This window comes from Idiotropiscis lumnitzeri, chromosome 10, assembly GCF_059441095.1.
Source record: "Idiotropiscis lumnitzeri isolate Australia: NSW breed Sydney's pygmy pipehorse chromosome 10, RoL_Ilum_1.0, whole genome shotgun sequence".
Classification (NCBI taxonomy): domain Eukaryota; kingdom Metazoa; phylum Chordata; class Actinopteri; order Syngnathiformes; family Syngnathidae; genus Idiotropiscis; species Idiotropiscis lumnitzeri.
This window is the reverse complement of record NC_142400.1, coordinates 4,066,499-4,092,354: the sequence shown is the minus strand read 5'-3', so window position 1 is coordinate 4,092,354 and position 25,856 is coordinate 4,066,499. Positions and strand designations below refer to the sequence as shown.

At 40.7% G+C, this 25,856-nt stretch overlaps 2 protein-coding genes across 4 annotated transcripts; one reads left to right on the top strand and one right to left on the bottom strand.

The window, feature by feature from the left end:
- Positions 1–51: 51 nt before the first annotated feature.
- Positions 52–4,786, bottom strand: etfb (electron transfer flavoprotein subunit beta). 2 transcript variants are annotated; one of them, XM_088306321.1, is made up of 7 exons: positions 4,666–4,786; positions 2,762–2,920; positions 2,494–2,652; positions 2,355–2,417; positions 1,738–1,896; positions 1,278–1,488; positions 52–644 (listed from the first exon to the last, which is right to left on the bottom strand). In XM_088306321.1, exons 2-6 carry the CDS (start codon positions 2,864–2,866, stop codon positions 1,318–1,320), a joined length of 657 nt encoding a protein of 218 aa, XP_088162447.1. In that variant the 5' UTR covers positions 2,867–2,920; positions 4,666–4,786; the 3' UTR covers positions 52–644; positions 1,278–1,317. The 2 variants fall into 2 exon arrangements, with proteins under 2 accessions (XP_088162447.1, XP_088162446.1); XM_088306320.1 differs by lacking the exon at positions 4,666–4,786 and adding an exon at positions 3,500–3,689.
- On the top strand, positions 4,375–22,365 carry usf2l (upstream transcription factor 2, c-fos interacting-like). Of its 2 annotated transcripts, XM_088306318.1 has the most exons (11): positions 4,378–4,871; positions 5,294–5,331; positions 6,590–6,687; positions 8,638–8,757; positions 11,161–11,320; positions 14,393–14,480; positions 15,894–15,932; positions 17,758–17,816; positions 18,021–18,115; positions 19,145–19,273; positions 21,173–22,365. In XM_088306318.1, the coding sequence occupies exons 1-11, from the start codon at positions 4,525–4,527 to the stop codon at positions 21,260–21,262; spliced, it is 1,263 nt and encodes a 420-aa protein (XP_088162444.1). In that variant the 5' UTR covers positions 4,378–4,524; the 3' UTR covers positions 21,263–22,365. The 2 variants fall into 2 exon arrangements, with proteins under 2 accessions (XP_088162445.1, XP_088162444.1); XM_088306319.1 differs by lacking the exon at positions 15,894–15,932 and having other exon boundaries at positions 4,375–4,871.
- The last annotated feature ends 3,491 nt before the right edge of the window (positions 22,366–25,856 follow it).

The window sequence follows — 25,856 nt, the reverse complement described above, 5'->3', positions numbered from 1 at the left end:
GAAAAACACACAATTGTTGCTTTAAAATTGACAAGACCAATCAGAGTCGAATTGGATTATGAAACAAACAAATGCTGCTTTATTGTCATGATCTTGTACAATTGAGGCGCTTGCGGTAAAATGTCAAAAGTTTGTTGGTACTGAGAGACACCGTCCTGGAACCCCGGCTAATGAGCATACGCGACATGCTCGTCTCTGTATACTGTATTTACAATCATTTACAAGCACGGCGTGGGACAAACCTTTAGCGTTAGCTAGTAATGGGGAAAATGAAGCTTCGAGATGTTTCATGAAACAGTTGTATTTTTTGACTCCTCTAGATGGCACTGTTGGTCTAAATAAAGGATTACAAAAAATGGAAAGTCAGCTTGCTTTCAGCCCAATGTTGAACAGAGAGTGCCATCTACAGGAGACCAAAAATACTACAACTGGTTCATGAAGCAGATTTGAAGCTTCATTTACTCATCACTAGCGTTAGCTACTTATTTCTGAGATGAAAACAAGATGGCTCTGTTTTGACCACTTATGTGGATTCCAAGCTTATAGTACAGATGTGATAAGGAAGAAAAAAAATTAAATGAAAATGGTGGTGTGGCTCTGCAGCAGCAGCGGCGGCAGCAGGACAGTGTTTCTCAGTACTGGTCCTGTGAGAGAAGGGAAAAAAAAAAGAGGGATGCATACAATTATGAGAAACACAGTTGCACTTGCAAAATGTGCCGTTAGCTTTCTGCACGAAGAATTCTGCCATTAACACATGCACTACCAGCCAAGTAGAAAAAAATTGATCTTTGACGTCTTTAGCCATCAATGGCAGTAAATGAGTAAACAAGAGGCAAATTCAGTGTATGCATATGTTATTTAAATTTAGAGTGAAACTTCTAACATGGGAGACAATTCAGGTCAATTTTCCTGGAGTTACTGGATACAATAATAATCGTCAAAACTTTATCACCTGCAAAACCCCTAGTATGTGACAAAATTGAATGTAGTGCAACGGCAAGTCACACGCAAACACTCAAGGTCATGCAAAAATCCAAATTAATTATTCTTCAAATTCGTTGAGCCCTACACGGTACATCACATTTCAAAAGGTAAACCTCTTCATAAATACATGCGGTGGACATTCTGACATACTAACCAATCATTGAGGGACTGACTAATTAACATTAACGACACACGCAAACAGTAATTGGACTTTAGAGGTTCCGATGTACTTTAGTGTTGTGTGTACTTTCCACAACAGACATCTTCCACTTCTGAAATCTCACGCAACTTACCTTGCCGTTATATTCTCAGCTGCATTCGGTCCCGACTCAGTTATATGCTGCCCGTCTCCCTTAGTTTGCCCACCAAGTCGTCCACCGTCTCCACTTTGACGCCGGCTTGCCTCTGCGGAGGCTCGTCCACCTGCAGCACTTCCAGACGGGACGTCAGCTCCACGCCCAGCTCGGACGGCTTTACGTTGGCAATTTTCTTTTTCTTGGCTTTCTGGAGGGAAGTACAACAAAGATAGAAGAGATGGAGTTGTGCATGTTTGCTATTTTGGGAGGTTTCTACTTCTTGCTTTATTCTGTCACCACTAGGTTTTTTTTTTAGGCCTCTCAGCAAGACCCGGTATTGACAAACTTTTTTGTTTGAAAAGTATAATTAAATTAACCATGACAAAATGTTTATTAAAAAAAAACAACTACATAAATAGTCATTAGACGTCAGTGTGTGCCGATTCCAGACACCTACCATGATATTAGGCAGGGTGGCGTAGCGAGGCGTGTTGAGTCGGAGGTCCGCGGTGACCACGGCGGGCGTGTTGATCTTGATGGTCTCCAGGCCGCCGTCGATCTCGCGCACTACTTTCACTTTGTCACCTTCCAATGTCACCTCAGACGCAAAGGTGCCCTGCAAATAAATAAATAAATAAATAAACTTTTTTTCAGAATTAGGTGACATTTAGACCCCAAGCTGATTATTTCGAGTCTGGCTGCGGGCTTTGAATGTACAGTAACTATCCAAGTGCGCCACTAGCTGGCCAATCTGTGAACTGCACTCTAAGATGTCCAGAAAACCTTTGAACTGTTCTGTGCAGGTTAGTGTAGGATCACTGCGGTTTGCTCAACTCATGTTGATAAATTTGCCGGATTGGGGCAGGAGTTAGTAAATATTGTACACCAAGTAACACCTCGAAAAATACTTTGCTCTCTAAATGAACAAAAGACATATCAAAATGCAATAACAATTTAACAATAAATGACCTAAAATTAAAATAAATACAAATGCACTTTACTTTACATGCATTTTCAGAATAATCAGATTAGTTCACACATTTAATAACTAAAGCAAAAATTGTGAGGTCCTACCTGAGGCCAGTCCAGCAGGGCTGCTGTCATTTGTCCCGTCTGATTGCAGTCGTCATCAATGGCCTGTCCAAAAGAAACACATTATTTTGTATAATAGAGCAAAAGGAGAAAGCGGGAGTAGATTTCCGTTGTTTTTAACCTGTTTCCCAAGAATTACAAGCTGGGCCTCCTCCTTCTTGGCCAATGCAGCCATGATTTTGGAGACTTGTAGGGGCCCCAAGTTGTCGTAGTCCTTGCCGGACACTTCCACGTGGATGCCGCGGTCGGCGCCCATGGCGAGGGCGGTACGGATGGTCTCCTGAGAAAGGGGATATGACGCAGATTTGGAATGAGCTTGGGTTGGCCGATTGAATCAATTATTTTTTTAAATATAATTTTTTGGGGAGTGTTGTTCAGTTCAAATCCACCTGTGCCTGCTGTGGCCCACAGCTCACCGCCACCACCTCCTTGATGAGCTTCTTCTCCTTCAACTTGACCGCTTCCTCGACGGCGATCTCGCAGAAGGGGTTCATTGAGTGCTTCACGCCATCGGTCACCACGCCAGTCTTGTCTGGCTTCACTCGGATCTGAGGATGGCGGGCAAAGGAAGATGGGCAGATAAATGGCAAAAGAAGAATGTCAGCAAATAAATATCAATGAATCTGTGTAACATCACCAAGAGATTACAGGAAATTATCCAAAAACAAGTCCTGGGGCAAGATCACCATTGTTTTTTATATAATGTATTCTTTTTATATTTTTCTAACGTAAAATAGTTTGCACAACACTAGTTAATGTTTATTAATGTGGACCTTTTCCTATCGTGTCTCGGGTAATCGTGAGTCTCGTTTATCACATTTCTTCTCATTGGAGTGGGGAAAAAGCTCAGGAGGCAGCCAATGTTTAAGTTACACAACATGACAACATACTAGAGCCGCAGTGAGTAACCTACACAACAAATTATACACAAATAAACTATCAGGCAACATTATATTCACCGCAGTGTGTCATTATAGTTTTTCGAATAATTAAAGGCATGCTTTCCAACATATGTCAATTTTGGTGCTACACTTGCTGTTAGCACGCGGATGCTAGCTAGTAGAACACAAAGTCACAACACAAAAATCATGCAGAAAATATTCAGACATGTTAATGTATTATATTACCTTAACTGCGTAGTCAATGACACGCTTGACTCCGACGAGAACGCGACCAGACATGGTAGGTGGGACGGTGGAAAAGAAGTTGAGGACAGCGGACGATACCGAGTCACCGCAAGTGAACCTTCACCCAAGGAGGAGTCGGACTCATTTTAAGGTAACATCAGGAAGAGAGTCAGGGGGCCGCCTACTAATTCGGCCAATGAATATCGGCAATGCACACTATACTCGGCGCTTATCGGCTGAGCTCACCTTACTCACCCATTAACTTCAACTGTCAAATATCGCTGTATTGCAACAATCTAAACGTATTTGTTTGTTAACATTTGTATTAAAGTCTTGTTTTATCGTCTGCATTAAAATACCACAATTGTTTCAGATTACCGAAAATGCTGTGGGACCTCACATAAAATCTACCGTGTAGAAAACTAAACGGATAAATGTTCCTATTAAGTGTGGCAAAGTTCACTAGGATCAACATGAATATTAATCACCATTAATTCATGGCTGGTTATTCTTTGGGAAACCGTTTTATATATTACAGGCCTTTAAACAATACATAGTTAAAAATGCATGAGGTTGTCGCCTGTGGCGAGACTTGTGTGATTGAAGGTAGTACAATTGAATTTATAGTAACAATCTATTACACAAAACACACACATATCATGGAAATTTGTTCGTTTTTATTTACCAGCATTTCATTAATAAAAAAATAACAAAATATATAACTGCACATATATAACTGTCACTTGCAGGAACTTGCATACAATTTCTAAAAATCTGACAGACACAATTATAAATTAGAGACATCCAATTATCTACATTACGCATGTATTGATTTGCAGCACACTTATACAGAATACAGACGATGCCTTCAAGTGTTGTGGTACATCGTGTCACTATCTGGCAAAGTCAAACATTAAGCAGAGTTAGCTTCCAAACAACTCGGATAAAAACGGTTTTGATGTTGCATTTAGAGGTTCATTTCCGCGAGTCGGAAGTTTGAAAATCAATTCGTAATACATCGCTTAATGCTTTACATTGTTGCTACACGTCACAGTTTGGACATTCCGAGTTATTCAATTGCCGCAGGATGTACAAATTACCACCAGGACAAACCGATTAAAATAATAATAATAAAATACACGGCGTTGGAGTCACTTTCAGCTTACCCAGCTGCACCGAGCGACTCGCCGGCCTCCATTTTGCTTCCGAAGCCGAACTGCGTCTCACGTGTCCTGGGCTGTCTCCTCTCACATGACCCAAGTGTTTGTTCCCGTGATCAAGCACTTCCATCTCCATCCGTGGTACTGAAGTCATTTTTTTTTTTAATTCCGACCCTGATGGATATGCTCGAACAGAGTCTGGACAACGCCAGGTAAAACCGTGTCACAAAAATGGCTAACCTACACAAGCTAAGCACAACATGCTAGTAATCCTTTGCCGAGTAAAGAAGAAAGTCCTACTTTAGAAAGTGGAGGTTGCAGCATTTTACACTTTGTTGTTTACGGAACTTAGTTGCATTGTGAGGCAAGTAGACAAACATTTATAACACAAACAGGGTGTTTATTGGAAACAAATTACATACAAACAGGCTAGCAAAGTTAGCTTAAGCTAGCTTTTAAAACTAAACTAGTCAGGTTTCAACTCATATTGTGAATTGATTTGAGCTGGAATATCGACCAAGATATGATAACATTTTAAGTTGCTTTTTTTTTTTAATTTTGTCATTCACCTCAAACTGAATTTATTTTTGGCGTTAACGAGTCGAAGTGACATTTGTGTTGTGTTCTTCCGCAGCCAAGATAAACAAGACGAGGAGGTGCAAGCATCTGACGGTACGTGTTTGACACGTCTCTCCATGATACTTCTTTATACGACTAATAACACATTTGCACAAACATTGGCTTACGTCTTACATCAGGAATGCACCTGACTTTCTTAAATAATTAATTTCTTGCTTATCTTGATTGTCAGAATAAGTCATCATCTGCATTTTACTAAGCAAACAGTTTGCAGAAAGTTAATTTAAGTGATCTACGTTTCAGATTGTTCAAAGCAGGATGCTTTAAGCATATTAAATAACTTAAGAGACATACAGTATCCTATTTTTTTCTTCACAATTTCAAGCAGTTCCAATGTGTCCAAATAAAACATTTTTTTTCTATGCCAAAATGCTAAGTATATAGAATTACAGCACACTTAACATTCACTTGTAACAGTCCGGTTGATATTTCGTTTGGGTCTGGAACTGATTTGAGATGTGTTTTTATTTATGAGCATGGAGGAAAATGAATTGAAGTCAAAGCATACCTGCATTTTTGCTGGTGGAAGCAACCGTTGATCACCAAACATCTGAATTATTGTACACTTAGTCTGTTAGTGTAGCAAATTCGTTGATATGACGCACATAATCAAGTACTGTATGTGCTGTTTATCAGAAGCTAACGCTGTTAGCAAAAGCTAATTTCTACATCCAGCAAAACTCAATGTAGTGCTGATTCGATTTTGGTTTTGACATGAGTGTGTCTCAGAGAGTTTTGTCCGTCCGTCGCAAACACACCTTAGGAAATAGGAAGCTAACATAAGGTGTTATTTGTTGCTGAATTTCACACTTGATGGATGGGCAGGCGTTCTCGAAACCAAGGTATTTGTGTGAATGCAATTAAAAAGTCAAGTTTACATAATATGTTACCTTTCAAGAAGAAATAAAAGGTTATGATTTGTGTGGGACAATAATAAACATTGGAGTCATGGGGGAGGCATCACATGGTCTGCAGACGGGCGTCTGGGTCTACTGCACAAGCCTGTGGTGGCGTTATTATGATTTGAAGTCATTTAACTACTGGGACAAATTAAGTAATTTTTCCCCATCCCCTCCATGTTTTTTTAATTAATTTATTTTTTAACCTCCAGGGCAGAAGCGTCAAAAGTTTAGCGAGACTCCTCCACTTGTGTTGATAAAAGCTATTTTGACATAAGGGTGTTTTTTTTTTTTTGTGTGTGTGTGTTTTTTTTTTTACATGTTTTTTTTTTCCCTTGTAATTGTAAAATAAATAGATAAATAAACACACACATTTTATGTCCTTCCCTTAGACGGAACAGGAGACGAACAGACAGCCGTCACCATAGAGCAGGCCGCCGCGTTTGGAGATCACAACATACAGTACCAGTTCCGCACCGACGGGGGACAGGTGAGTCAAGTCTGGACATTGAATGGAGGATAACTCATCTGTTTTTTTTCAGCTATGAATAGATGTAATCTATTCCCAACTTTGGCTGTATTTTTAAGTAGTCGTTTTTACAAACTTTGAGGTAAAATTAAGTTAACCTAAGATGGACAAACAAAGTTATAGCCAACTCACTAGCAAACGATTCCCGAAAATTTACGTCAAATTCCTAATTGTATGACCTCAAATTTGAATAAGTGTCTTATTTGTATTAATGTTTTGTTTGTTATATACTTTATAATTGTTTTTCCTGCTAGGTTCCCCAACTGGTATATAGCTTCTTGCCGACATAAAAGCACCTTTTTTTTTTTTTTGCCAAGGATCTTGATTGATTTCCAAATTTTATGACCTAGAAGCAATCACCTTGACAAATATGACTCTGTTAATTTGGTATGCTGCCTATTATTATTATTATTATTATTATTATTGCCAGCTTTTTGTAGTTACTATGTCGTGTTAGGTAGCGTTTAGTGTGTCCAAATACTGAGCTGCCAAATTTGTTGCTCCAGATTCTGAATGAAAAAACTTCACCGGCATCGGATTGAACATTTTACTGCATTATTTTTATACTTCTATAATCGTTAAAACTATGAATTCTATTAAAAAAATATTTGTACATCCTCAGCAACCAATTTCCTAATTTATGTGCTGCAACATTTATTTATTGTCTGATTAAGGTCCCTTTTTTTTTTTTGTCATGATTTTTTTTTTTTTCATCCAGCGCAAATGAGGCATTTTGCAGTATGTCCTGAAGAAACAAAATTTTTGCTCCTCCTGTCCCATGACTAGCTTTGGTTGATATATGAGGTTATTTTCTTTTTCCGCATTTTATCTTACCGCCTAATTCCAAAATGAAATGATTGTTTCGTTTTGTATTGGGTCAGGCCCCACCATTTAAAGCCACACACACTCACAGTCACAGATATTAAAGTGTAGCATGTGAGGATGGAGACCACAAGAGGACAAGAATAATATGTGCACTTCACATGCACATTTTGTTGCTTAATCAGTTTTTATCTAATTGTGTAATTGGTGCAATAATTGATTATCTTTATACCGTAGTATTCAGTAGCCGCTGCCCTTTTAAGGACTAAAACGGAAAATTTTGCCCTGCGATATGTGCTTCTAAGCTGCAAGTAATTTGGCGAGGTTGCTTTGCACTACTTGATGTAAGAAAGGAATGTGAACGCTCTTATTGTGTTAAATTGTTGAAGCATTTTTTTTCAAAATGCTAATTTATTAAATTACACATTTCCATGCATGTTTTGACACAGTTGTTTTTTTAACAATCTGTAAAGAGGGGAAAAGAGGTCTTTCTTTGGAAGTTGATGCAAGTGAAGGCTGGGAATTTTTTTTGTGGTTTTATAGCTTGTTTGGGATCAGGAAAAATTAAGCATATTTCAGAATTGGGGAGAAAAGAAGTCAAAATCTGGTTAGAATGATGTCTTATTTATTTTAATTTACATTAATTCAATTTAGAAATCTCATTTTATTATTTTCAATGGCCCTACTGCCCAGCATTTTAATACGGATGAATTCATTCTGGAAGACGAGTGCGGCATTTGATACACGGTCATCCATGCGGGATTCGTTTTACCATAAACAGGGTTTGAGAGAGAGAGAGAGCGATAGAGAGAGCGTGAGCCATATCATGTGATTTCGACCCGGGTCGGGATTGGCATGAGGCCGCTGTCACATGTCAGTCAGGGGAGGGAGAGAGTCACATGATCCGGGGCTACAAATTGGGTCTCCCTTTGAACAAACAAGAGCATTTTCTTATCCAGTCTGAAGCGTATTGTGCTGCACCTTGTGGGATATGATCAACAAATCTGCCAGCCAGGTATGCACACTCCAGAAACAGAACAGCATTTATTATTTATTTTTATCTTTTTTTTTTTCCCCTCGGCCTTGCAGGTGACGTACCGTGTGGTCCAGGTCACTGACCAGAACCTTGAGGGACGCGACGACGTTGGTGGGGCGTTGAGCGTTGTCTCTGCAGCAGCCTTCAGCGGCGCTCCCCAGGCTGTTGCGCAGGTACCCAACCCTTTACTCGGATGTCATTATAGTTTTGTAATTGTTTTGGATGTCTCACCACTTGGTGAAACATACAGCATGTTGTGGTTACTCAGTTTTCCTTATCTTCACACTTTATTACGGGTGTCAGAAGTCTAAGCTTTCTGCTTGTAAACAAACTTTTTTTCCTTTTTTTTTTTTCGTCATTGTTTTCTGTTTTAGTCAGTGGTAATCGATCAGTTTTTTGCCACGCAGAATTATCCTGGCGCCTGTTGTTCACAAATATGATGAAATACTGTCGTCTTTTGGGCCTTTTCTATTGAGCATTCATTGTTATTGTAGTGGCTTCCCTCGGCCTTTAGGGGGCAGTATTCACCTGTGTTTTGACAGCACTTGGACTGGCCACTTTATTAGGTACACCCGCACAGACTACTGCAGTAGATTAGGTTAACAAAGTTGCAATGTGGGGTTTGGGTGCTGGAGCCTATCCCAGCTGTCTTCGGGCAGTAGGCGGGGGATACCCTGAACTGATTGCCGGCCAATTGCATGGCACAAAAAGACGAACAACCATCCGCGCTCACAAACACACCTCGAGGCAATTTGTTTATGGAATGTGGGAGGAAACTAGAGTACCCGGAGAAAACCCACACAGGCACGGGGAGAACATGCAAACTCCACATAGGAAGGCCGGAGCTGGAATTGAACCCTCGCACCTCTGTACTGTGAGGCCATCGCCCTAACTTAACTAAACAATGTTAAATCATAGTCAGATTTGTTTATTTTACCAACTGTACAGCGTTCCTTCCCTTCTTAGCCGATTTTCATTTGTGAGCATAATTTTGATTATTGCAGTTTAACCACACCAATTTTAGAAAATAATCAGCAAATAAACCAATATTACAGGACTATTTATAATGTAAATTCAGGTCCACCTCTGCTCTAATGAAACTTTTTCATTTGCAAAACTAATAGTGTTCACTTTTGGATGGTATTAATTGAGCAATATTTTTTTGTGGCCTACATTATCGCTGCATTCCACTGCAAGGCATTTATTAAATTGCAGGCATGGACAGCATACCATTTAAGACTGAGCGTTATTGTCTTTGTCAAGGCAAAATGTGTGCTGTGTTTAACCTCTCATTAGATCGCGGAGGTGTAGCTAATGATGTGGCGGGTGAGTGTATAGCCAAAGAGCCACTTTCATTTAAAGTGCTCTACCCTTTAACGTTCATACGAAGAAGGACTTAATGAGAAACTGCATTCCGAGTGACCTTGAATGCAGCACGAGTCACGCCACCTCACCGGCCACTTTTAGAAGTACCCCCGCACATGTACCGTAATTAAGTCCCCCTTGGAATTGCGGTTTATTGTTCGATGAAATGATTGCCCTTTTTTGGGGCAGCATACTTGAAAAATTAAAAGTTCTCGCAACACCCGTTTCAACCATCGACATGAAATTGGTTAGACATGTTCAGCCTGACGGGACGCGCCAAAAGAGTCTCAAGGACTCCAGATTGAACAGCAAGGCGGCCATTTTGGGTTGAAGCGGACATATTTGGCCAGTTCCAGGAGTCATGCTAGGGAATTCAGGCAAATCAGCCCCACTTGGAAACAGGTACATAACACTGATGGGTGAAGCTAAAATTAACCAATTTTTTTCCTTCTTCTTCTTTCTTTTTTTTTTTTCCCAAACTTCATTTAATGTGATTGGAGCGTTTTTGTCAAGGTTGGCAGGTGGAGCAACCTCAAAAAGTGTATTGACAACTGTGGTAGTAATTAAAAAAAAAAAAATCAAATATATTTTATTTGTACTTTTTTTCATAAATTCTGAATAATTTGTGGGTTTAAATAAAAAAAATGTCAACGTAATTTTAATGGCTGTCATTAATTGCCGGATGTTCACTATTCGTTCAACTAACCCCGCAAATAGTGGGAATCCACTTTGTTGTTTAAAAAAAAAAAGTAGGAGGTAACATTCGAACCACAATTTTGATTGTTGATTATCATTCATTACACACTTTGTACCCCCCCAAAAACTTTTAACTTTTAAATGGGTCCATTTGACCCGTTGCGTAACAGGGGGGTTAATGACTTGTCAAGCTAGCAAGGCGGCGCGGCGGGTAAAACATTTGCCGAGGATGACGTTTGCATTGCAAGAAATCTAATTAACTTTTGGGTTTAAACCAGATTTGTTCGACAGGAACATTGCTTATTTTAGCTTCGCACACTTCCTTTTTCCCCACTTTATCGCGGCTGTCAAACAGCACTTTGGCATGCCTGGGGGGGGGGGGTAGGAAGGGGGAGGGGGGTCTCGCTCAGCAGAGACTCGTATTTGGTCTGACAAGAGAGCGAGGCGGGCTTTTTACCTGCTGCCCGCTCACGCTTCCCTCCGTCCTCACTCTGTCTCTCTTTTATCTGTCATAGGCGGTGATCCAGAACCCTTTCAGTAATGGAGGAAGCCCGGCAGGGGAGTCGACGGGTGGGGAAGCGCGCTTTGCCTACTTCCCCGCGGCGGCGGTGAGTGACGGCGCCGTGTCTGTGCAGGCCGCCGCAACCTCCGACCCCACGCTCACGCAGGCGGGAGGTGAGTGCCAAACGGAGGGCGGGGGGAGGGCTGGTCTCGCGCTCAATTTGGGGCGAAGCTAATTGACGACACCGTAATGAGAAGCGTTAAGCGTTAAGGAGCGTCCACGTCCGGGTCCTCAAGAGCGCTTATCAAGCGCTGATCAAGATTCTTTTGGTGTTCTCAAAGCTTGCTGATGGGCACTCTTGCAGTCGACCAAAAATCATATGAATACACTCTGCCTTCAGTCATTCCCTCCTTCCTTCATTTTTGTCTCCTCTGTTTGGTATTCTTGCATTGTTTTTTTTCCCTCCTCCGTTGGCTGCATCCTACTTTTCTGACTTACTTCCATTGTGGCGACCTTTGCTCCTTCCTTTCTGTCCTGTTTCCTTCCTTCCTTCCTTCTTTCCATCCCTCTCTCTTCCCCTCCTGCCTTCTTTCTGTTGTTCTTTCCCGACTTCCTAACCACAGCCTCGCTTTTTTTTCTGCCATTTTTTTCTTTCTGACTTTCTTTTCTTTCTTTCCTTCCTTCCTTTCTTCTTTCCTTTCTTCCTTCTTTTCTTTCTTCCAGTCATGTTCCCTGGCATCTTTTCCTTTCTGACCTTCTTCCGGTCATCTCTGCTCCTTTCTCTCGTTTGTTCTTTTCTTCCTTCAAGCCTGCTTTTTTCCACAGCAATTTTTTTACTTTCCTATTCCCCCTTTTCCTCCCTGCCCGCCTTCCTTCAGACTTGCTTATTTTTCCTTCTTGACTTTCCTCCTCCCTTCTTGTCTTCCTCCTCTCTTACACCCTTTCTTCATTCCTGTTTGGCTGAACGGAGCGTGCAAAATCAGAATAAGTCACTTTGTGGTGTGCGCGTGTGCTAGCTACTTTTAACGGACAAATCATTCAGTGTGACAGGATTGATTGATGAGTGACAGTTAACATAATTTATCTGTCTTTTAAGTTATGTGGCTAATTGCTTTACACGCATACAACACGGCTCGTAAATATGACAGACACCAAAGCACACTGGCAAAGAATGTGTGCAATGACATATAGTAGAACCACAAGTCCTATAAACTTAATGCTTTTTAATCTCCTTTTTATGTTTATGAGTCAGTTTGAGCTACTGCTTATTAAACCATCCCCTGAAAAAAACAAAGCATTATTTTTTTAAATGTGCTAAAGAAATAAAATAAATTAGTTGAGTAGTATTGGGGGGGGTTTAAAAAAAAAAAGTTTCCAAATTACCACTAAACATTTCTTCCCCATTTTCGTCTCTTGAGTCACTTTCTGGCCAATTTACAGTATATCTGATATATCATGTACATTTCAAAGTGAAATTATGGCCCCTCTGTTTTTTGACTTTCTAAGATTCACCAGTTTTGAGGGGGTGGTCTTGTCTTATGCAAGTGGTCAACTTGCGCCCGCCCCATATACCGCTCTGCCAGTGCTGAGTACACAAATTTGATTACCATGACAACGAGGGGCGGAGCTTGAGTCGGCTGCATGTTTAGCCTAGAGTCCCCAAAAAAAGAATTGGGTGTGAACTACAAAGCGCACCTGGAGGCCAGCACTTCCTCACCAAGCTGCGGAATTACAATTTGTCAGTGGATGTGACAGCGCAGTTTTTTTATATTTTATCACCAAATATAAAAATCTGTCACTGCCATGGCCACAACTTCATGGAGCAGTTAAGTATGTCAGCTAATCTGCGCATTCCGGTGAAACAGACTGCAGCTTGTCTTTGCTTTGAGTTTGACATGATAGTGTTTCAGTACAATTGAAAAGTGACTGCTCCTTAATGCCCTTTATGTGAGCGCGGTTTCCTGATTTTATTTTCATTTGAATCTTCGGCGATTGCTTTAGTGCATTTTGCGTCCCATTTGTGAGTGATCTGCTTCTGACTTTGAAACTTCCGATGTATAGCGAACCATATTCGCAATTCGACATTCGCATATTAACCTCATTTTATTTTTAAACTTATCAGCTGTTTTGTTCTTATAGTGCGAAAGCAACGAAGAGTTGCTTTACCACCATCTTGTGGTATCTTTTGGTACTTCTTTCGGGAGTAAATGTTTACGCGCATATTTTTGCTATCCGCGACACTGCTCTCTCCCTTTTCCCTGATAAAGACATTTTGTGAATGTCATGTCTCCGTTTTGATGGTTAAAAATGTCTTAAATTTCAAATTTTTTTAACCTCTCCGTCTTGGTGCACATCAGGCTGATTTACGACACTTGCGCACGAGCTGCCCATTGTGTCTCTTGATATATATTTTTGTTGCCACCGTGTGACACGCATGCACACACACACACACACACACGCACACACACACACACACAAGCGCGTTGAAAGAACAAATGAAAAGTGAGTAACGGTGGAGAACGCGCCACGTGAATGGATGGGCCTCATTTGTCACAATTGGCGTGACGAGTCATGTGAGAGGCCGGCTGATGTGTCATACTTAGTGGTGAGCTGTTGCTCAATTGGCGACAGGTTCTCACTTGTTGTATTTAAAAAAAAAAAAAAAGAAATAACAGATGGGTGGGGTCTACTTTTAACACACCAACCATGAACTTTAAATCCCGAATGCAGATTGAATTGGCAGCGATTTACCGAAGATTAATTCCAGCGATGCAAATAGAAATAAACTTTCTGTTTCCCCTTCATTAAACGTGTTCTGTGAGTAGTTTTACTTTATTTTAGTTTTTTGGATTTTTTTAATACTCATTGTACAACTATGAATGATTTTTTTTTTACTCAAAACATTTCCAGTCAAGTTTAATAAAAATATTACATGATGACCGGTTTGAGTCCCGAACAAATTTGTCATCGTCACAGAATGGATCCTGTTTGAATTTGGAGGTCCTGCTACACTTTTTCTGTTCCGTTTTGATCTGATCTTTGACAAACCTGCAAAAAAAAAAAAAAAAAAAGCAAATTCCGTTAATTGGACAAAATTCATGGCAAATATTTTGATCGTCTTTGATTCTTTCGGTGGCGTGAGGGGCGGGTGCTCTTGTGTTTTAATGGGGAGGAGGGATTAAAAAATAAATAAATAAATCAATGACAAATCCAGATTCACAAGATGACTGCCATGCTCTCCACAGGCCAGTTCTACGTGATGATGACCCCTCCTGATACCATTCAGATGGGCGCCGCGCGAAGTATTGCCCCACGCACGCAAACCTTTCCAGTGTGAGTATCACATTCACAAAAAAAAAAAAAAAAATCTAAATGAAATCATTTAGTCTGGATTTTCACTGCCACTCCAAGTACTTGTATTCCCATTTTTTTTTTGCTAATTAATTGTTCTTGACTGTCAGTTTGAATAGACTTTTCAACTCCCTTATATCTCATATGGCATGTTTACACTAACAAAATAAATCAAAGAATTTATTATTATTTTTTTTAAGATGAATCCTATCTTATTATGTGCTGCGAGGCGGGTATAGGTCTATAAAAGCAACGTATGGCCTATTTCAAGACAGTTATCTCACTCCGTACTACTTCCACACCCAAATCTGTTTCTTGCCCTCATTTTTTTTTTCTGCTGTTTTCGCCGTAAACTCACCTCATGCATAACTGCAATGAATGGAACCTCTAGAGTGGAACATAACCTATTCCACAACACTTGTTATATAAACGGAATGAATTGGTTTCAGAGTTTGTTGCCACCGTAAAACGTTTACCACCTCTACAGATGTTTTAAGTAACTGCCAAACGTCAACCACAAAACGATCCATCTATTTTTTTTTTGTATCACTTGTGGAACTTATTGCAGCTCACTTTGGGGTGATTGGCAGCATACACCCTGAACGGGTTGCACAGTCAACGCAAGGCACATCTCCACAAACAAGCCTTCATACTCACATACTGTGGACAATTTAGAGTCACTTTTTGGCGAGCGGAGATTCGAGGCCTGAACCGCTCGAGGGTGCCACCGGCAAACTAAAATCAAGATACACTACTGGCTGTTTGTAAAAAGCCTGACAAAACTGAATGAAACTCAAAACAAGTAGCGACTTCTATTACTACTCACGTAGAGAGTTCCTTCCATTTGATTTTTTTCTCCGCCTATTAGAAAGGATGCGTAGCGGCTGGATTAATTTGTCGAGACTTTCTATACATCGTGTTTTAAGTAGCTGTCGTCAAAGTGAAATCGCAAAAAAAAAAAAAAAAAAAGATATGAATGGCGGCAATCGATTCTGTCGTGCTAAGATACATATTTGTAGCCAGGCGAAATGAAATAAGCTGAAGTTTCCTCTCGCCGGGGCAACGTCGCAACAAGCACATGACCGATTGTCAAATCGAGTTAGGTTGACTTTTGCCCGTCGTTAGCGTTTATCCGGCACTAAAACGTGCTGTTGTTGTTTGGACACAAAACGCGCGTTGTTGTGAGAGTTGAGACACATGACAAACAGGAGACGCAGCATACAACAAAATGTTTTTCACGGCTGTTGTTGTTGTTGTTATTGTTTGCATGATTCGTCCCGCACGGGCGGTTTTTCTTTTTTTTTTTCCCCCGTTTTGAGTGTGAACAAATCAACAGTGACGATCCCGTTTGTCAAAGTGAAGTAAAATTCTTCCCACCCTATGTGCCGTCCGCAGAGATGAAAACGAGACGCTGCGGCACGAAGGTTTAAACTGGTGAGGAACGCTTTCCACTCCCCCCCCACCCCCTTCCTCCTCCTCTTCCTCCTTTTTTTCCCCCCATCACTACCATCACAGCACATTCCTGTTTGCAGCAAATTAACTAATCAAATTAGATCCTGAGCAGAGAGAAGAAACCTCCTTCGCTACCCTCCCCAATCCCCGGTGATTCTCTCCGCTCTTGATGTGTAAGACGCAGATGGAGCGCTCCCTCAGTGCTGACCCTCATCCATTGTTGTTAGCCCGGCAACTCGTTCCCCGTCAGGAACTAGAAATTAGGTCGCCGCGCTGCGTCTGGAAACATCTCCAGACTCGGCGCCGCTCTCGTCTCACGTGTGTCCACGCTGGGGGGATTTCTTTGCGCAGATAACGAAATGATGTACACTCGCCGGACTCTTTATTAGTTGCACAAGCTTATGAGATTGCTTTAAAAGCCTTATTCACAAAAAGATCCGACAAAATCGCAACATTAGAGCCCTAACTGATGACTCAGCAACTTAAAAACAAACGGCGGCGTGAAAACGTATTTTTGCCCTAATAGACGATCCGGCCTTTTATGCAAAATTAGAACTGCACCAATACCACTTTTTTTCCAGACTAAACATTAGTCCTAATGTTAGAGTACTCGCCGATATCTGAATCTAAACTTGTAATCTAAACTGCCAAAATGTCCTACCTGTAAGAAATGTCCTAATTTGACAGGCGAATTACTACAATGTGCTTTCAGATTATTTTGTTTACATGCATATTAGGTAGAACCTATACAAAAAAAAAAAATCCCTTAGGAGAGTATGTTTATGCATAGCTATAAGCAAGTAGTTCTTTCCGGCAGTTTAATTCACCCATTCAGAATATATGCATAGAAACAAAAACACACGTCAAAGGTATTTTGAGGCAATGAAAAAGTCAAATAAGACTCAATGAAAACGAAAATATTAAGTACTCCCCACTTTTAACCGGACAAACGACAGGTAGGACAATAAACTGCAAACTTCCCGCGAAATCATGGTCGGCGTTGCGCACTAGGCATTGGTAGGACGTCGACGTCACCTTATCTCCTTATCTGTCATTTTTATGACGACCGACACTGTCCCAAGATATCCACCGAAGCATGGCCAGCTAATGTGTCAAAGTGAAAAAGCCGAGACTTATTTCTACCGCCATGTTGTTTTAAAAGCAATCATCGCCGTGTGTCTCTGTGTGAAAGCAACCACAAAATCAGCATTGTCCCGCTTCGCTGGATTTTGCGCGAAAGGCACAAGTTGATAAATCCCCCACTACTTTTTTGAAATGAGTAAAAATATAGTAGTGCTATATAAGAAAATAGGTCATTAATATTTATACGTCATGGTGTTACCAGACCCTTCACGCTTAGCTGCGCGGTTGGAAATGGTTTCACTGCCGCGTCTTAATTAACGGAATACCTGAGGGAAGACGCCCAGACGAGAGACAGTTGTCTCATTAGCCGGCAGCTCAGGATGCCAGCAGACGGCTCCCTTCGTCGTCACCGTTGTTTTACGGCACAGTAAAACGGCGTGGCGCGCTTCCCCTCCGGGCCGCACCTGGGAAGCGGAGAATGTTGCTGGAGCTCCAGGCGGACATTTAGGGACAGCATGAAGCAAGTCCGGTGTAGGCTCCCGCCATCAGAAAAGACATTGGCAAAGATAACAGCCGAGAACAGTTGTTAATAGTCTCGGGTATGAGGTGAATGCGGGGGCTCACACTGTCACTGTGCGTGCGTGCGTGTGCGTGTGTGTCAGAGATGGGGAGATAGTGTGGTGTGTGAAAAACAAGCCCGTGTGTATGCTTTGTTTCTCTGAAGGAAAATGGACGGGCCGCGAACGCCACGAGATGAAAGGAGGAGAGCGCAGCATAATGAAGGTGCGTAATTAGCTGTGATTGCGGCCTTTTCTCTTGCCTGACAGGGCAACACAATGCAGGCTCTGTGTCGAAAAGGATGCGTGGCTTGACAGCTGTTCTCAAGGTGGCCACTAGAGGCTGCTGTGGAGCTGTCATAGCTCGGTAACCCTTGACTTAAAAAAATGACATCTTCCTGTTTTGTTTTTTTTTTCCTTTTTTTTTTAGTGGAGAGACGGCGGAGGGACAAAATTAACAACTGGATTGTGACGCTGTCCAAAATCATCCCTGACTGCAACATGGACAGCACCAAAACCGGAGCTGTAAGTTGTCATTTTCATCCCCTCAGTGGCCACTTTTCTCTGTGAACCTGTTGTTTGAAGTCTCACATTAAGAAAGCCTCAATGTCAAACTGTGAACAGCATGGTGAAGAGGACTGTGTAAATGCCGATTTTAATTAAACCAGCAAATCTTTTAAGCAATTAAAGTGGAACAACGGGTAAAATTTGTCTTTTCAACTACATGTTCCATGTGCCCCCCACTAGTATAAATAAACGGTGTATTCTGATAATAGTCTGTTTCTGGAATGAGATTCAAACAGACTGATCCCTCCATTTCGGCCACCCTCTGCTGTCGACTGAAATTGACAGCAAACTTGCCCTCGGGCTAGCATTGTGAACATCAAATGACCAAACCCAGAAACCAGGTGAGCTCTGACCTTCGCGATGTGAGCCCGTGGGCATTTTGTTAATCCACTTGATTCTTATCCCACGAATGCAATATTCATCTGCATATTGTGTTTTGGCTAGTGGGAGAACATAAAACATTTTTACGTTTAATCCCCCTTTAATGGCTCGAACCTCTTCTGAATTTTCAGCTCCTTGTTATTCAACAAGTTACTGAAACACTGAACAGTTTCGAAGGCCGCCTGTAAAAGTTACAGAGCATTTTGAAATTTCCTTAACTCTTAGTGAGTAGTGTATAATGGAGAATTGACTTTTTATTAGTATACAAATAAATTGGGTCAGTGGAGTGCCTGAAGTGTGAAATTAAACAACTAAGTAAATCCTATGGATGAATTAGCCAGTCGTGGCTTTGCCCGAGCACTCTTCATTTGCGGTCTGGACGCAGAGGGGCCAACATCTACTTGCTCTAGAGGGAGTCTAGAGAATTCTCCAGCAACGCCACAAATCGACACAGTGGCTAAGTTAGCAACACTTTGTAGCCGGCTCGCTTTGTTGCATGCACTATCTCCTCCCTGGTTGTCATGGCAACAGAAGCAGCCATACTCTATAAATGATAATTTGGAAGGCCGCAACTCCCAAATACATTGGCTCTTTTGGTCCCTCCAGAGCAAAGGAGGCATCCTGTCCAAAGCGTGCGACTACATCCGTGAGCTCAGGCAAGGCAACCAGCGGCTGCAGGAGAGCCTGAAGGAGGTGGAGAGGATCCAGGTGGACAACGAGCTGTGCAGGCAGCAGGTAGGCCAACGGCGGCCAGAAAATGGCTTTTAGGGACATCTCGGTGGCTTTACTTGCAAAATAAAATCATTTGTTTGTAAGTAGTTTAGGGTCATTGCAAAGTTATGAACAATATAAGTTTTTTAATTTTTTTTTTCATAAACAACCAACCCCCCACCCACACAAAAATAATTAAACGTGTTAATTTAACTTATTGTTTATTCATTTTGGCAATGTTAAATGCATAACAATAGTTTTAATAAAACAACTATTTTATTAAGTCCATTGTGAATGCCCCTTAACATGGATTCTGCGTGTGATAAAACTTTTTTATTTATTTCTTTTTTCCCCGAGTCGGTGTGAAGATAAAACAGGTTAAGTAGACATTGCTTCGGCGTACTTCTTCGAGTCTCCATCCGCCGAGGGTGAAATCCACCCGCTCCCCCGTGTACATCTTCATTTCTTCTCCGAGTGGATCCCAGAGTGGTTCGGGCGGTTAGCTCCTCAATCGCAGCCTTCCGAGCGATCAAAGCGCCCGCTACTACCTGCGAGAGGCGGCGGGAGTAGGAACAGACAGGCAGCCATCTTGCATGCTGATTTCCTCCCTGACTATTGAGTATGTCTGTACGCACCTTCACCTTCACACCTCACCCGCCGCTTAGAAAGCTTAGCGTGATCTCTTGGGCTCCTCCTCAGGGGGTGCAGGAGGTGAAGTTGGCACCCAGCGGAGTTGACGCACCGCATCCTTTGCTAATCCCGTTGGTTAGGGTCTTGACTTTTGCTCCCCGCTGTGTTCTAATCTCAGTTTACGTCACTGGACAAACGGATCGGGACGTATGAAAGGAGCAGATTGAATGAATTGTGCAAAATGACTCGTCTTTAATCTCCTTTTTCTTTGTGATTTTCTTGTTCGGTTATTGTGAGCATGCCGTGTGCAGTTTTGCAGATAGCGAACAGTTATTTAAAAAAAATAAATAAAAAGTGCCAAGTGGGTTTGTTTCAAGCAGTTTATTGCCACTCCCTGTTGAAATTAACCATAAAATGAAGAGAATTACACGTTTCATATTTAACCAATTAAGTCGTCGATCTTAATGCTAACACAAAATGAATCGTTACACTAACCCTTACGCAACTCACATTAATGTTTTTAAAAAAATGATATTAAAGCACAAACGGCGCAGCAGCACTTACAGACAGACAATACTCACTGACATACATGCTTTCTTCTTAGCAAAAACGACCAATATAACTGAAGCTTAGTTGCGAGTCTTTTTTCTTTGCGTTTTGGACTACACGTCTAATAAATCCAATTGCTTCCATAACTACGCTCTTAACTCAAAATGTTTAGTCTTTTGCAGTCTTCCCCAAAAGAAAAACAAAAAATGTTATGTGTATTTTAATGAAAAAAAAAAAAAATCCCTCCATGATTATACTTATACAGTCATGGCAATTCTATGCTAAAAGAATTTATGTTTTTGTTACACTGCAGCAATTAAATGCTTCTGCTACATCTGGTGTGCTTGCCTTGGTCATCTGCAGACAGTCGCATATTTTGTTCATTGAGACATTATTATTATTATTAATCCCACTAGAGTTCTTGGCAGCCCTTGCGACTTTGTAGCAGCCAATCATATCGCAGCGGGGATTCATAATGTCGCAACTCCACGCTTATGCTCATCAATACAGCACTAATTCAGGTCATTCTACTTAGTATTAAGAGTAGATGACTGAGTGCCAATATATTGTCTGCCGACATGTTGCTGAACCATTTGTGTTTAATCCGTTGCTGAAAATTTAAAGCGCCCCGACATAGATGCTAATTAGCATTAGCATCAAGCTTGTGGAGTCTTTCTTTGGGCAGTTCTTTATCTATTTTTAATACACTTGGTGTGTTTCTTTTTCTTCCTCTTGTCGGTCAAGATCGAGGAACTGAAGAACGAGAACGCCTTGCTGAGAGCTCAGCTCCAGCAGCACGGCATCGAGATGGTGGGCGAGACGTCGCCGCAGTAGCGACGAAGGAGCCGCCGCCGCGTCATTTCGGAAAACAAACTAAGGACTTGTGAGGAATGACGTGTAGCGAACCGTCCGGCGCAACCCTCCTCACGGCCTCACTTGGGCCTCGCTCGACTCTTCCGCCGTGGAGGCCTCAACACCCTCCTGCTGAATTCCGCCTCGCTCAAGGACGATGACATTTAATTTCATTAAGTCTGCCCCCCCCCTCCTCAACTCACTCTCCAGCCTACCCGGATGATCATCATCATTATCGTTACTTTGGACTATTAGTTGACGCTTTCTGACTTCTTTATTAATGTTCTTTTTTTAGCTGCGTTAATTTATTAGTCTGCGTCCTGACAGGTTGTGGAACGGAGAGCAGTTACACCGGCGAGACTCCAAAAGTGTCGCCATCAGTCACTTGCTAGCTTTGACGGAAGCCGTTTTATTTTTTTTGTCATCCAAGTGTGCAATTGTGAAGCTCGACCAGGGACGGGGAGCGAATACTTGGAATGTTGGGCATTTTGCGGAAGAATCCCACTGTGGCCGACACACGAGGAAAATGAGACGTAAGCATAGGAAGTGTGGTGGGGCCTGCGGGCCCCCCCCCCCCCCCCCCCACCTACCACGGGGAGCGCGCCTCAAAAGACCTGCAAACCATCTCCGCTTCACTCAGATGTTCACCAATTCTTTTTTCTTACCTGCGTGATTGAAAATAACAGCATGTCGATCATTTTTTTTTTTTTTATTTTTTTTTTTTTAAAAAAGCATCTGCTCTGATCTATTCTCATCACTCGAAGTCCTCTGAGCCAACGCCGGAATGATGAATGCTTTTCTGCCGCAGCAGAATGTGAAGTTGAGGCGAATAATGCAAATGCTACACAGACATTCGCTAATTTGCTAATCATCAAAAGGTCATATTGTATCTGATTTTGTTAAACCCCCCCCCCCCCCACTCCTTCCCCCTCATGTCTTCTTTTGAACTGGCAAAACAAAGAACACAAACGTCCCCCCGACCCAATCCGACCCTTTCTGTAGCAGCCTCACTGTCTCTCAGGTTAGCTTGTAAGACATCTTTTCTATCTACCAATGGATGAAAATAAACTCGCTATTATCCTTCACGTGGATTGATTGTCACTTAGCCACGCCCCTTTGGAAATGCAGACTGACTCGTTGCAGCGCTGATATTCATAATTTGGAGGTTGGAATTCAAAACAAACCCCGATAAGTGTACACAGTAAATATCGTAGAGTATGTTTTGCTGTATAAAGACAATTTGGTCCCACTAAGAAGAATTAAAATTTTATAGTAAAAAATTCGGCGTAAAAGTCTCACTAAATTTTATGCGGAATATTTTCTTCTCAAATTTTACCCTTTTTACTCGGACCAAATAGTATTTTTAGAGTAAAACGTACTTTACGAAATTTAATGTGTACGCTATGGTATGGTATGGAATGTTCTACATTTGTATTAGGGCCCGACCGATCAATTGTCCGATATTGGCTCATCAAAAATTTACTTTCTTTTTTTTATGACCAAATTTGTTGTTTTTCTGTCTGTAATTAATATCTTTGTTGTGAACGTTATAGGTCCAGTAAAAGTTATTTTATTCATATAATTTTCTTTTGATTAATCGTCCGATTAATCGGTTATCAAATATCTAAATAGGCATCGGCGGGCCCTAATTTACGTATGTTATGCTTTTGTTAGCTTGTTAACAAAAAATGCTAAGCTAACAAGGCTAGCTGTGACACTGTACATGCCACGTCAATAATTTCTCCTCCTGCTCATTGTTGCTAGGCAGAATTTGCTTGGCACACTGATTTGTGCGCAGCAGCAAGAAGAAATGGCAGGGACACAATCAGATCCAGGTACCCTTTAACGATTTTCGTACCACAATGAAGTGACAAAAAAATTATACTGCGTCAGTAACTGGAATGGTGTGATTTTGGGATCTAACAAATTTTCGCACCCTGCAATAACCCCCCCCCCCCCCCAAAAAAAAAAAAAACACAGAAAAATCGGTATGTATCAAGAAGGTGCAAAAAAAAAAAAAAAAAGGTTATTTCGGCGTGCATTGTCAGTGCCAGAAAGTGCTTCTGAATATATTCTTGGCTCCCGGTGAAAGTGCGCCTAAAAGTGGTTCCGGAGAGTTCAGTTATTTTTCTACATGGCCGAATAGTAGAAAATGGTGCAAAGGTTATTTTGGGACTCAGTGCAATGGTGCCAAAGTCTTTTTCATCATTTGGTCACAGCCTCTTCCTACAGAATTGGACAGTGAAATAGACAGACTGTCCTTATTTTTTTATTTTTTTTTTAATGTCTGTTTGGTGAACTCATGTTCTCTTACTATTTGATCAAAAGTTCTTGACTTAAACACACTCATCGATGAACTTTACAGTATGTACACAGTTACTTGAATTATCCACTCAACAGGCACAGCAAAAGGTTGAATGAAAAGCACCATATGTACTCTATGGATGCAATCGCGGAAAGCAACTTTATGTCAACACACAGAATCCCTTAATATAATAATAATAATAATCATGTTAAAATTGTATTCTGATTAGTATGTGGTTGACCTAGTCTGACCTGCTCATGTAGCTCAATAATAAAGTAAATATTAGAAAATAGAATACAAAATTAAATAGCTTACTACTAATAATTACCCCCATGTAGTTGTTTAAGTAATTTTCACATAAAAGTTTAAAACACACCCAAAAATAATGAAATAAATTCCCCCTTATTTAAATTTTATTGACACATTTTACCATACTAAAATAAACAGCTGTTTTAATTGAAATTTATTTATTTCATACAAGGCTATTCCTATTATTATTCAGGAAAATGCAAATTAATAAATGTTATACATTTTTTTCTAATGTTGCTTATTTTAATAGACCAATAGAATTAATTTGAATAGAATTAAGTCCTATATATGTAAATCAAAACTAGTTCTAATACAATTAATAATAATTGACAAATGTAATAATACAAAAAAAAGAGAATAATGTAAAATAATACATTTTGTTTATTTAATTAGCATAGGTTTGACATTTCTATCGAACCGAGCACAAAAACTAATAGAAATAATATTCTTAAAATAGAACTCAATGTTTTCATGTACATATTTTGATTGTTTTTCTTCACTATAAGCCACATAATTTCCTTGACATTATTCCTTTATTTGAACAACCAAATTGTATATTGTATTATTTCACAGATTTGTGTATATTTTCCAAAACTTTAACTAACTTGAGTTTGGAATACTTCCCCCTTTATGGATGGGCAATTTATGTTACCTTTTGCATTCTTACTCACGCAAACGAAATGGAAGTTCCCCAGTGAAGAAGACCAAGTGACGCAATATGTGCCCCCCCCTTAATCTTGCCGGGAATTTCTGTCATGGGTAATTCCTGTCGATGACCAGCAGACCGGGCGCTGTCAGTGATTTCTTCCAACATCTTGTGTTTATCTTTTCCTCAGCCATTGATCTCCTTCGGGGGGTTTTGCAAAGTCACCGCATGACGTTTTGTCCGGGTAAAAGCGGTGAGTCTTGTGCAACAGACGGGGGTCAACGGCCTCGACCTGGAGGAACATGGCGACGGGGCGCCTGCTGAGGTGAGTCTGTCCGCCGCCTTTGTGACTGGCTTTGTTTGGCCTGTAGATTTCACCTACCAACAACCCTCCCACCCCCTGATAGGCCCGGTGCCAGAACCACGGGTCCAAATGTACATCCCAGCAGACCTTTTCATTAGGAACACCAAAGCTCAAGTTGCTATTAAGCACTGTTGCTTATATTTTGACTGTTTAGTGGACCCAAAAAGGATAGCGAAAACAAAAAAAAAATATTAATACAGTAATAAGCACCCTTTACCTTAATACAATGTTATTAAGACATTGATAATCGATGGTCATTAATTATTAATGTCAATCTATGTCTACAATTTTTGGGCTGAACCCAGATTTTTTAAAAACAAATATTTCTTGTAACTGCTCAACTCACATTTTGATCCCCAAGATGATGTCAACGGTTTTGGGATATTTAATATTTGATGATGTTGAATCTGAAAATTGCATTGGCTTTTTCAAATTGGCTGCAGTTTTTTTTTTTTTAATCTTCCATATTTTTCCTTTTTAAAATATGCGAATAGTACACAAGTTCTGCCATTGGTATTCTGCTTATGCTCCAACTTTGATGAGGCTGCGTGTGTTTTTTCAAGCATGTCCATACAGTGTTCTTTCATTTTTGATGCAATATCATGAAAGACGGCTATCGCAGAGATCCTTCAAAATGCAAATCATGTTTCATGTGAAAATCAAGCAAAAATTCTGAAAATTAGGAAATATCAGTAAGAGCAACAAAAACAGCTTTTATTTTTAGTCACGACATTACGTTTCGTCAACTATTAAAGCACATTATCAATCAATGTCGATATCTCAAAAATTACAGCCCATACAAAGAATAATTTTTTCACTCAACAGCCCAAAATTATCCAGTAACTATTGAAATATCTTTTGCATTTGAAATATTTTTGGGTTTTCTTTGCCAGTATTTTGTTTTTTCCACTCAGCTGTTCCCTTCCCAAACTCTTAATAGAGTAGTAAACCA